The sequence below is a fragment of the Somniosus microcephalus genome, chromosome 17 (genome assembly GCF_052327205.1).
Source record: "Somniosus microcephalus isolate GS21.2 chromosome 17, FLI_Smic_1.0, whole genome shotgun sequence".
NCBI lineage: Eukaryota > Metazoa > Chordata > Chondrichthyes > Squaliformes > Somniosidae > Somniosus > Somniosus microcephalus.
Window position 1 is genome coordinate 52,975,078 of NC_141003.1, and position 13,383 is coordinate 52,988,460.

At 42.2% G+C, this 13,383-nt stretch overlaps 1 protein-coding gene across 4 annotated transcripts in view; it reads right to left on the reverse strand.

Moving 5' to 3' along the window:
• Window positions 1-13,383, reverse strand: part of tubgcp6 (tubulin gamma complex component 6) — a 62,863-nt gene that overhangs the window by 28,380 nt on the left and 21,100 nt on the right. For all 4 annotated transcript variants that reach the window (XM_086010341.1, XM_086010342.1, XM_086010338.1 and 1 more), the window contains 6 exons: window positions 11,946-12,021; window positions 7,988-8,097; window positions 7,786-7,877; window positions 6,540-6,679; window positions 1,496-1,645; window positions 835-916 (listed from right to left, as the gene is read on the reverse strand). In XM_086010341.1, the coding sequence (XP_085866467.1) occupies window positions 835-916; window positions 1,496-1,645; window positions 6,540-6,679; window positions 7,786-7,877; window positions 7,988-8,097; window positions 11,946-12,021 (650 nt within the window). The remainder of the gene's footprint in view (window positions 1-834; window positions 917-1,495; window positions 1,646-6,539; window positions 6,680-7,785; window positions 7,878-7,987; window positions 8,098-11,945; window positions 12,022-13,383) is intronic.

The window sequence follows — 13,383 nt, forward strand, 5'->3', positions numbered from 1 at the left end:
TGGAATGTTTTGCTACAGGACATAATTGAGGTAGGGCTCACTGCATCTTTTAAGGGGAGAGCTTCTATGGTTCCAACGGTCTAGTCTATGGGGGTAATTTTCAACTTCACCGCCTGGCCAGTAAACTGACAAGAGCAAATCGTCCGCCCATTGCAGAACCCGCCTGGTTTTTATCCCATTGAAATCAATCAAATGAAAATCAAGTGGCCTCTGCAACAGGCGGGTGTTCCGCTCCAACAGGTTACTCCCCAGGTGGTGAAGGTGCAAATGTACCGCTATGAATTCTGTTGGCTACCTAGAGGAAAATGGCTCTGCATTGCTAGGCACGGAGTCATACATACCAAGATCTAGGTTCAGATCCCAAGCTGTGCTGGGATAATCTCAGTTGGGTTTTACAATTACCTCAGTGGGTTTGGGCGCGGGGGTGGGGCGAGGGATCATTGCTCTTGATAAGTTACCCTGCAGCTGTGCCACAAGTGGATTCAGAATTGAGTTTAAAGGCTTATAGAAAACTTAATAAAAATAACAGAAGTTAACTTTTGAGTTAATATTATACTGTTATGGTAATAGAAGGGTCCCTCCACTTCTAGAAATTCCTGATTTAACAAATGGGCAGCATGTGCTGCTGTCATTAATAGTCTTCATTCTCAAATCCTGGACTTGGTGGCAATTGCTGAGCTCTGCACCCATTATGAAAGAAGTAATTATTCCATTTTGAAAATGACAACTAGATTATTGCATAGTGTAATGATGCTCTATAAATTATTGCTTCTGGATGCAATTAACATTGTGGTTCACAGAAAAGATCTAGTGCTACTGCGAATCAAACCATACTTCTATATGTAGCCATGGCTCTTGTAGCTGTCCGCTGAGCTTGGACAATCAACTCCTGTTGAGCAATTTCCCTTTTCAGATTCTGGAAGAATAAATTATTGCTACATCAGTAACATGGACTAACCAAAGGCAATATATTACACATGAAGAATTGCATCCTAAATGTCTTGAAAATGCAAATTCCAATGTTTTTAAATAGTAAAGAAACAGCGTAAAATGTTATAAAGGAGTGGCACAAGATCTAAATATTTAAAATGATTGAATAGCATTAAATTACCCCTTCCCACAAAACATTTCAAGTATGAAAAGAGGAACAACCTTTTCATATTACAATAAATTTTAGTTACTACTTACAGAATGTTACCATGAGCATCTATTACAATAACATTTACTGAGCTCCTGTGCCAACAGACTCCTAAAATTAAAAATAGGTTTATAATTTTCTCATTTTGAATGTAGTACAGAAAATATAAACACTATGAACACAATTTCAAATCAAAATTTAAATGCAAGATTTTTTTTGTGTTTATATACAAGAACATTTGGCACCCATTATACAGAACTACAAAAATTAATTTTCAAATCAAGGTAAAAATTCTATGCTCTCAGTTAACTAAAATTTACAATCTATAGGGAAGTGACATGCTTTATTTCTATTCACCTTTGCCTCTCTGCTGATGGAGTTGTAACGAGCTATTCTCTCCATTCGACTGACATAAAGAGCAGAGTCTTTTTCTATCTCCTCCAGTTCCTCCAGGGAAAAGGTGACAGAGATGCGGGGAACAGGAATATCAGACCAGCAGATGTAATGCTTTAAAAAGACAATCAACAACAAATACGGGTTGTTTTCGTTAGATTAATCACAGAAGAATCCTGAAGTAATCAACAAAACTAAACAGCAAGGACATTTGTTTCATAATAATTCAGTAATAATAAAAAAATAAAAAAAAATTAAGCGAGAAAATGTTAAAATGGATGAACACATGGCTTCATGGGTAAAAGCATCATTCAATATAGCATTGAGCCACACAGACCAGAAGGTCCCACATTCAATTTCTGAGCTATGCTGAATTACCTGATCTTAGCCAGGGCACCAACGGAGATGCTGCAATTAGCCTCAGCTAATTTGGCTAAAAAAAATTAGACAAGGTTTGTGCTGGGGGGGGGGGGGGGGGGGTGTCAAATGGGTACATGTTTGAATTGCTTTCTCAGTGAAGAATGTGACATTAGAATAGCCCTGACAAGAGGGGGGTCAGTGGGTACAACTGTACTGGAACCCCAAGCTCAGGGGGCCCCAAGTTTATGAATGAAACTGACCAGTGATGATAAAAATACAATAAAGGAAATAGAATAAAAAGTTTCTGAATTTCCGTAGGACTGATTTTAAGACTTTCAATTTATAATGGTGCTTTTCTTGCCTTTTTCTCAGCAAATAAATCAATCATGTTAATCTTGCTAGATCACTTTCAATGGCAAGAGTTGCTAAGCCATTAAGTCTTGACTGACCCATAGTTGTGGTAGTTCTTCACACATTTAAACACACTAAATGATCTTTCTGCGCTGACCACAAATGCTGGTATGCATCAAAATATGTGAAGTACAATAATCAGGCTGGGGAAGAGGTTCTGAAGAGAGAATTCATGCAGTGTATTTAGTAAGTAATGCGGTACTTGGTCAATGTTTTCTTTGTAAATAGAAAAATAAAAATAAATATTTTTTTATTCACAATATGAAAATCACCTTTCACTAAGAAAGTTCAAGAAAGTTCACGATCATAGTTTTAGTAAAAATATTGTTAAAGAAATCTGATGTTCCGTCATCAAAAGTTTTCATTCCTTTCGTAAAAGAATTATGGAATCAGTGAACATACACACAGTAGCGTCAGAGTTGTAGTTTATAACTTATGTGACGAAACACGGCAGAATATACTGTACAAAGATTGCGGAATTTTAAGCAAAAATTGCATTCAGCGCAACTCGAGTTTCCACCATCTTTGTGCTAGTTTTAAAAACATTGCGTTAGCAGCAGACCCCGCCCACAAAACTGGCCATGCCCCCAGGGTGAATTAATCACCATTGGGAGTTTCCACTAATTGCGCTCGTCTGCAGGCCTATGAGGAGGCTCCAAAAATTAAGCTGGAGCTTCTGGGCGCAAGGACACTAGTAGGTACCTGTACGTTTTAAAAGGGTTTGAATGAAATTTCTTTTTAATTTACTAAGGAACTCATTACTGTACCCCAATCTAACTAGAAAATAGTTTTGTTTTTTTTAAAGTAATTTTCAGTAATTTAAAATCAGGTTACTCACAGGTGGTGGATTGACACTGATTTAAAATGCTTATTTTTTTGCAATAAATCCATTTTCAGCTGTATTAATCAAACTTTACCAAGTTACCACTCTTAAATACATCAAGGAATATTTTTGAATGCAAAATTAAAAACATTTTTTTTTTTTTTAAATTATGTCTTAAATTGCTATCCGATTGCACTGGTTCATGACATATTGCCAAATGCAAAATCTTTGAGCGGAAACTCTGGGAGCAAAAACACACTTTTCAAAACAGGCACAATGTGTGCCGGAATCGCCGATTGCGCCTGACGTAAGAAAACGACTAGGCACTTGGTCTAAGTATTAAACAAAGCTTTAATCAACTGTTTTTCAACATGGAGGTCTAGTTGTGTCCTTCACTAGTTCCTGTTAAAGAATGTCCTGAGCAAGCTGGGCCCGTGCCTGAGTATTTATACTCTCCCTGGACAGCGCCACCAGCAGGCCGCCCAGTATCATTTCATAAGTCATTTCCACATGAATGACAAGATTCATGCCAGCGCCCAAAGCGGAAACTCTATCCTTAACTGTTCAGGTGTGATGACTGTTCTTATCCTTTCATTACTACATAGATGTCTGTACTTTGTGAATACTTTTGCAGTGTTAAAATTAAATAGTTACAGTTACACACTCGACAGACATCAGGAAGATGTGAAAAGTAGGGAAGTTATGCTAAACCCGTATCGAACCTTGGTTAGACCACACTTACTGCATACAGGGCCTGATAATCTACATCCTAGGGTACTTAAGGAAGTGGCCCTAGAAATAGTTGATGCTTTGCTGATCATCTTCCAGCATTCGATGGAATCTGGAACAGTACCCATGGATTGGAGGGTAGCTAATGTTACCCCACTATTCAAAAAAGGTGGTAGAGAGAAAACGGGGAATTACAGACCGGTAAGCCTGACATCGGTAGTAGGGAAAATGCTAGAGTCCATTATAAAAGATGTAATAGCAGAGCACTTGGAAAACAGTGACAGGATCGGACAAAGTCAACATGGATTTACTAAAGGTAAATCGTGCTTGACTAATCTACTGGAATTTTTTGAGGATGTAACTGGTAAAATAGATAAGGGAGAACCAGTGGATGTGGTGTATTTGGACTTTCAGAAGGCTTTCGATAAGGTCCTGAATAAGAGATTAGTGTGTAAAGTTAAGGCACATGGGATTGGGGGCAAGGTATTGACTTGGATAGAGAACTGGTTGGCAGACAGAAAGCAAAGAGTTGGAATAAACGGGTCTTTTTCCGAGTGGAAGGCAGTGACTAGTGGGGTACCGCAGGGATCGGTCCTTGGACCCCAGCTATTCACAATATATTAATGATCTAGACAAGGGGAACTAGATGTAATATCTCCAAATTTGCAGACGACACAAAGCTGGGTGGGCGTGTGTGCTGTGAGGAGGATGCCGAGAAACTCCAGGATGATTTGGACAGGTTGGGTGATTGGGCAAAAGCATGGCAGATGCAATATAACGTGGAAAAATGTGAGGTTATCCACTTTGGTGGCAAAAACAGGAAGGCAGATTATTATCTGAATGGCAATAGATTAGGAGAAGGGGAAGTGCAATGAGACCTAGGTGTCCTTATGCACCAGTCGCTGAAGGTAAGCATGCAGGTGCAGCAGGCAGTTAAGAAGGCAAATGGCATGTTGGCCTTCGTAGCGAGAGGATTTGAGTACAGGAACAAGGATGTCTTGCTGCAGTCATACAGGGCCTTGGTGAGACCACATCTTGAGTATTGTGTGCAGTTTTGGTCGCCTTATCTGAGGAAGGATGTTCTTGCCATGGAAGGAGTTCAGTGAAGATTCACCAGGCTGATACCTGGGATGGCAGGAATGATGTATGAGGAGAGATTGGGTCGATTGGGCTTGTACTCGCTGGAGTTTAGAAGAATGAGAGGGGATCTCATTGAAAATTAAAATTCTGACAGGACCGGACAGACTAGATGCAGGAAGGATGTTCCCAATGGTCGGGGAGTCCAGAACCAGGGGTCACAGTCTAAGGATAAGGGGTAGGCCATTTAGGACAGAAATGAGGAGGAATTTCTTCACCCAGAGAGTGGTGAACCTGTGGAATTCTCTACCACAGAAGGCAGTAGAGGCCAATACGTTAAATATATTCAAGAAGGAGTTGGATTTATTTCTTAAGGCTAAAGGGATCAAGGGGTATGGGGAGAAAGCAGGGACCAGGTACTGAATTTGGATGATCAGCCATGATCTCATTGAATGGCGGAGCAGGCTCGAGGGGCCGAATGGCCTACTCCTGCTCCTATCTTCTATGTTAGTCGCTATATTATAAAAAGGATATAGAGGCACTGGAGAGGGTGCGGAGAAGATTTACAAGGATGATGATACCAGAAATGCGAGGGTATACATATCAGGAAAGGATGAACAGGCTGGGTTTCATTTCTCTTGAAAAAAGGCTGAGGGGTGACCTAATAGAGGTCTTTAAAATTATGAAAAATGTTGATAGAGTGGATAGAGAGAGAATGTTTCCACTTGTGGGGAAGAGCATAACTAGAGGCCATCAATATAAGATAGTCACCAAGAAATCCAATAGGGAATTCAGAAGAAACCTCTTTACCCAAAGAGTGGTGAGAATGTGGAACTCACTACCACAGGGAGTGGTTGAAGTGAATAGTACAGATGCATTTAAGGGGAGGCTAGACAAGCATATGAGGGAAAAGGGAATAGAGGGTTATGCTAAGATTTAGATGAGGAAAGACGGGAGGAAGCTCGTGTGGAGCATAAACGCCAGTATGGACTGGTTGGGCAGAATGGCCTGTTTCTGTGCTGTATATCCTATTAAGAGGTGGGTTCTGGAAAACACACCAATGACAGAGGGCTATGTAACTGGTTGGCTCCTTTTCTAGAAACCACAATCTTAATATACAATTTGTTTATAGCCACATGTCCTACCATTAGTTTTTTTTTAAAGTTTAACTGCTTTTGTTGTCCATTTCATTTTTACATTACCCCGTGTTGTATTTGGGATAGAGGTGGGGGAAGGGATAATTCAGGTGTCAGTTTAACATCTTTAATGGGGTAGTTCTTCAAGGTTCAGCGACACTGGCAGCTCAATCTGTGTTTGAGAGTCTCACATCCAGTTAGTTCACAGTGAAACTAGTGGGGAAGAAGAGCCAGAAAATACAAAGGCACAAGAATCAAAGACCAATAGAAGGACAGATGAACCTAGGGCAGTAGAGCTAGAAGAAAGCACGTTAGGAATAAAATGCATGGGAAGCTGCAAAAGAGCTCCGTCAGTGGCATGCACAAGACCCATAAACCAGCAATGGTAAATCATTACTGTAAACACAAAATATGTACTAGAAACAGTAACTTGCCCATTTTATAGAATGCAGTTTCAAAAACAGCAGCGTACCGTTGGGCAGCACAGTTTCAATAAGTTAATCGTCTTTCCACAGATGTAGATGTCATAAGCCACATGAGCAAGGAAAAGGGGGACACTCTCTTCAATCTCTTTGGAAGCTGGAACATATCCATGGGTCCAGTAGTGTTTATCTGGTAAATACATTTTGAAACAGTGATTGAGTGGATTGAAGATTTATTTTCAGTAAACATGTTCTTTTTCTTTATTAGGTTTCTATCCAGAGCTCCACAGCTGTTCTGAAGAACTGCAAGTATCTGAACACCATCACACACACCATCAGTTTGGAGAAAGATTTGTATTTACTGGTCCACATGGCTCACCATCAGGCGCAAGGGATAAGAAATACCCGACCCAATGAAACTAAAACTTGTTATGTTGAATAATGTTAACATCAGCATATTTTTAAACAAGAAAATTAACAGCAAACAAAACATGGATCCAGTAAAACTGAAGAAAAATTTCTATACTTTATATACTTCAAAGCATCATAGAAGAAAAACAAAGGAATATCATCCCCCAGAATCAGGGGACCCAGCAAGGTTGCATCCTGTTAATAAATTCTACTGTTGCTCGCCATCCCTCCTCCACCTATAGAGCAGCAGTTAGGGCAGTAGATCCTAGAGCCACAAACACTATACTGGGTTTTTGTCCTTCTTTTCCCCAAAGCAGTGATAGATAATCATAGTGCTCACTTCAAAATTAAAATTACAGATGACCCCAAAAACCCGCAAACAAGAAAACAATCGCCGCTGAATCACTAAATAAGAATTGTCAGGCACCTAGAGGCAACGTGAGAGAAAAAAAATTCATTCAGCGAGCTATGATCTGGAATGCACTGCCTGAAAGGGTGGGGGAAGCAGATTCAATAATAACTCTCAAAAGGGAATTGGATAAATACCTAAAGTGGAAAAAATTGCAGGGCTATGGGGAAAGAGCAGGGGAGTGGGGCTAATCAGATAGCTCTTTGAAAGAGCCAGCGCAGGCTTGATGGGCCGAATGGCCTCCTTCTGTGCTGTATCATTCTATGATTCTCAGTGGGAGAAAACAAAAATGAAAAAGGCAGCCTATCCCCTTTACAAGACAAAAACCTCTGAAGTCCCACAGCAGTCCCCAAGTATCACAGAACAGGGATACTCCTGCAAATTATACAATTTAAGTTTAATTACTGCATTAATGTAAGAAAGTTGCAGTCATTTTAAAAAATATATTATGCACATTTTAACTTATGCTGCCATACCTCTGAAATTAAGGTAGTCCTCATTCACCTGTATCATGAACTCCCCATAAGCATCTCTGCAAATACCACTGTAAACCCAGTCATAGACAAATCTACAAAATAATAACCATATTTATTCATGGAAACAGAGCAATAAGAAACTGCATGACAAATTGCATTAACTGAGGTAAGACAATGAAATTCCAATTATATTATTGTTCACCTTGTATATGGTTCACAGCTGCTTTTCAACAGAGAGAGCAGCACTGGATAGTGTTCATTGCTACAGTTATTCAGAGCTTCCTTGTACAAGTAAGACAACAGTTTTACTCCCTGATAAAACAAAACAAGTAAAGAAATTAATTAAGAAACTTGAGAAGTATTTCTAGTAATGATGAAGAGTGAATTACAGATGGATATTTATCTGATACCCAGATAGTTTGCAGCAATCAGTTTTACAACATGATACACCAATATAATCCTACAAACATGAATGATCAATTGGTCTGTTTATGGTTGCATTAGTAAAGGGATGAACATTAGCCAGGACACCAGTAGAGCGCTTGGCTGAGGTACGAGCTTGTGTATTCCACAACATGAACAGTCACGTCCCCAAGTTCCTTTGGGGAGGCAAAAGTTTGTGAATATGTCTGCACCTCCCAAAACAAGAGTGACTCAGTCTCCCAAATTTCAGACACTACGGGCTGGATTTTCCAAGCCCCGAGGAGGTGGGTTTGGAGGTGGGAGTGGTGGGAAAATTGCAGAATCGGGAGGCAGGAACCCATCCTGCCCCCAACCCGCCTCCGTGCCAATGTCCCAGGAGGCGGGTACCCGACCTGTGCTGGGAGCCACCTCCCCGAGGCGGGAAGGGGATTATTGCCAATTAACTGCCTGTTAACAGGTAGTTAACAGGCAGTTTTTGCCTAATCCCTATTTTTAGCCCGGAAGTGTGGGCTGTCCGACGGCTCCGAACCACGCCAAGTTAGCGAGGCAGACCGTCGGTCTGCGGGGATTGGAGGGGTCGAGATGTCCGTTGTGCAGGTGAGTGATGGGTGCATGTGTGCAGAGGTAAGTGTGTGAGGTAAGTGTAAAGTGTTTTAATAAGTTTTACTTTACTTTCTCTTGCAGGCTTCCTCCCTTCAGTTCTCGGGGGTCCCTCAGCTCACTGGCACAGAAAGCAGAATGGCCGCTGAACTGTCAAAAGCTGCAGCCTCTGCTTTCTGGTCTGGAGAGCTCTCTAACTGAGACCAAGTAGAAGGACTCAAGTTAGAAGACAGATCGTCAGTGTTTGACAGCTTCAGAGAGCTGTCAAACGCTGATTTTTCATCTGTCAAAAGCTCTCGATAGATGAAATGTCAATCGCTGATGTCACCAGTAACCAGGTGTCCCTTAATTGGCCTGCTGAGCCCGCTGGGCGGGCTTAACAAGGTCAATCAAGGGAAAATAGCGTGGGTTGGCCACAAGTCGATGGAGGCGGGACTACAACCCAAAAAGTGGGAGTCCCGCCTCCAAACGCTCCCCATTGACAAAATCGAGCCCTACTACAGGAAACTGTGTGATATCCAGCACCGACGGGACTGAGCTGTTGCCGTCCCATCAAAACTGCCGGACAAACCAGCGCTAATGTTAAAACATACGGAAGCTTTTGAGCTCCGCATCTAGCAACAAACCCTGTTGCTTGGCAACAGCTTCTAAACAATCGGTCGTAGCTTGCAAGCGTCTCTGTAGCTAAGCAACAGCTTTAGCTAGACCTTGCAGAGCCTGACTAGTGAAAAAAAAGCAACGAAAAGAAAAAAAACTTACTGAACCGACTCCTGAATTTTGTCGGTGGCTTGAGCATTCCAGACAGTTAACCTCTGGATAAACCAAAGTTTCCTGCAGTCAACTCAGAAGCAAGTGATTGTGGCTTGGTCCCTAGCCACCAGCATAACCTGTGGGTGGGAATGGAAGCCAGGACTTCTTTGCCAATTCCCCAACACAGTATACCTTTCTTACGCTGTCGATAGCGACCTGGAGTCAGGCCTGGGTTTATCAGCTCTCTCTCTTCCCCCCCCCCCCCCACCCCCCAAACCCCATGGCATAATGGAGAGCACCAAAGAGAATTTGGTTCAGCTGGATAAAGAGCCTGGCATGAGAGATGAGAGCACAAGGGCAAAATTATGCCCTTCAACCAGTCTGATGACAAATTTCACTTCACCCATCTGACTAATCTAGACGAAGCACTGCCTCCAGAACCCTACAATACTTTGCAAGCTTCAGCATGAACCAACACCCTTGGAACTTTCCTCCAAACCCTAAAAGCTTCTTGCGGTCACTTTGGTAGGAAGAGGAGAATAACAGAATATTTTTTAAATGGTGAGAAACTATTAAATGTTGGTGTTCAGAGAGATTTAGGTGTCTTCATAACAGCATAAGAAATAGGAGCAGGAGTAGGCCATTCGGCCCTTCGAGCCTGCGCCGCCATTCAATGAGATCATGGCTGATCTTCTGCCTCAACTCCATTCACCGGCCCTATCGCCATATCACTTGATGTCCTTACTAGTCAGAAATCTATCGGCTTCTGTTTTGAATATACCCAATGACTGAGCCTCCACAACCCTCTGGGGTAGAGAATTCCAAAGATTCACCACCCTCTGTGTGAAGAAATTTCTTCTCATCTCAGTCCTGAATGGCCTACCCTTTATCTTGAGGCTGTGGCCCCTAGTTCTAGACACCCCAGCTAAGGGAAATATCCTCCCAGCATCCATCCTATCAAGCCCTGTAATAATTTTGTATGCTTCAATGAGATCCCCTCGCATTCTTCTGAATTCAAGAGAATACAGGCCTAGTTTACTCAATCTCTTCTCATACGACCAGGAATCAATCTCGTGAACCTTCGTTGCACTCCCTCTATGGCAAGTTTCTACCCTGTGTGACATGCTTACCTCCATGACCAAGAATGGAACAGAAAGCCTAAAGGATACCTGGGAATGTGACCTGAGTCAACCACTGAGGTAGCAGGAATGACAAAAAGTAGAGTCTGGCCCTAAACACCATCACCTACAGCAAAATACAGGAAGGACAATTCAAAATCATACATGGCATATACCACATATTCTGCCCCCAGCATACAGCATTTGGGACAGTGGTCAAGGATATCGGCAAGAACATGACTGGTCTCAGGATCCCAGAGGACCTAACTCAGTGCTTTCAGGCCTGCCTACTGAAGAGAAAGGCTTCCCGAGAATGAGCAGGCTAGCGCGACTTTCGCTACTAGCTGCAAAAAGATGCATTCCCTCCCTCCATAATAAAAACACAGCTGAAACATTTGCCAATGAGTGATGTTCGGCCTCTGCCTAGAACTGGGGAACCACCACGAAGCATGGGTCCCATTCTTGGAGACCAATGTAACACAAATTATGCTCGCAGTGCAGAAGCCCACCCACTGGACACAAGGGACACAAATCCCAACCAACATGACGAACAGCACAGAGGATTCCTCCCACCAGTTCATCCCTAACTAACCTCAGAACCCAGGGTCAAACAATTTGCCTCCACCACCCCATCCCCCAACCCTTAATGTTCCCAGTGTAAGCAGTTTGATGATTTCCTGCCGATAGGATTCTTCTATATTACAACGACGACACTTCAAAAGTACTTCATTAGCCATGAAGAACTTTGTAAATGCAAGTAGTTATTTCTTTCAAGCAACCACCGTGCAGCCACGATGCACAGCGACTTCATAACCTATTAAACTCCTAACTTTCTGACTCAGCTGAGAGTACTACCAATTGATCCAAGTTAATACTTATCTGCCAATGACCTTGAACAACATGAGAACAGATCCTTTGTGCTGAATTTCATGAACTCAGCCAAGGTGGCAATGGACTGCTACAATTAGTATGTGTCCCTAGGTTATGAAAGGAAGAAAAATAACAAAAGGCCACAGTTCCTGCTCCTGGTCACTAGTGAGTGACTCCTGCTGGAATTGTGTGTGAATTTATATATGCAGGAGGGCAGGATTAGGCTTGGCAGTGTTTATCACACATTTGAATGGCCAGCTGGTACTCTCAGTCCGACTTGGACAAAGTACTGGTAGGAAGCTACTGCTTGTGGAAAATTACCCCAAACAAGAAGGCAACATCCTCAGAAGAGGAAAAGAAAGAACATTGAGCGAGAGCAAAAAAAAAAATAGTACTCACTGTGGGGAAAGGTGTTGAACTTCCTCGGTTTAATCCCAGCACACTTGATCCTATACCACATAATTCAGACAAATATCTGCAAAGGACAGATTTACTATTCGCTACTATTTCCAGCAATTGTGTCGCAACTGTTATTAGGCATTTGAAAGTCAAGTGAACAACTAAAATAATTTATTAATACACACAAAGTACTTTATACCCCCAAATTGCTACAGAAATGTTTAAAACACACCTACAACACCCAACAGCTGTAATGAAACCATTTAATATGATTTGCTTTTCTCACTACGCTGAGCTCAGCTCATAATTACTTTCTTCCCCAACGTTACATTGTAGTACAGGTAGACTACCCTTTATCCGGACTTCCGAAAACCGAAACCCTCTAAAAACCGAAGGTTTTTTCGTTCAGCGTAAGTCGCGCGTACGACTTACGCTGAACGAAAAAACCTTCGGTTTTTAGAGGGTTCCGGTTTCGGAAGTTCGGATAAAGGGTAAGTCGTGCGCACGACCCCCCGCCCCCGACCCCCCCCGCGGACCCCGCCGGCCCCGACAACCGCCGACCCCCCCACGGACCCGACCCCCGCCGACCCACCTTCCGAAATCTGAAATTCTCGGAAAACCGAAACTCGGCTGGTCCCGAGGTTTTTGGATAAAGGATAGTCTACCTGTACTAATAAAAACAATAATAGGAACAGGAGTCGGCCATTCAGCCCCTCAAGCCTGCTCCACCATTCAATTAGATCATGGCTGATATGTACCTCAACTCCTCTTCGCCACCTTTGATTCATATCCCTGGACACCCTTACCCAACAAAAATCTATCGATCTCAGCCGTGAAAATTTCAATTGACCAAACATCCATAGCCTTTTGGAGGAAGTTCTGGATTTCCACGATTCTTTGGGTGAAGAAGCACTTTCCGATGAAACTCCTAAATGGCCTAACTCTCATTTTAAGATTATGCCCACTTGTTTTAGATTGCAGCATCAGAGGATATAGTTTCTCTGGATCTGCCCAATATCATTTTAAAAGCATTGATTAGATCACCCTTGAATCTTCAAAATTCAAGGGAATTCAAAGTCAAGTTTATGCAACCTGTCTTCATAATTTAACTCTTTAAGCCCTGGTATAATTCTGGTGAATCCGCACTGTACACCCTCCAAGGCCAATTATATTTCCTGAACACAGTACTTCAGATGAGGTCTGGAAGGTTCTGTAATACTGAAGCGTCACCTCCTCACTTTTGTATTCCAACCCCCCTTGAGATAAAGGCCAACACTGAACTGGTGAACTAGCTTTTAGTGATTTGTGTACATCAATTTCAATTTATCTTTCTTGGATTCAAAGTAGATTACCTTACACTTCCCCACATTGAACTCCACCTGCCACAATTTTGCACACTCATTTAACCGATGTCCATTTGTAGTTTCCTGCTCCCACC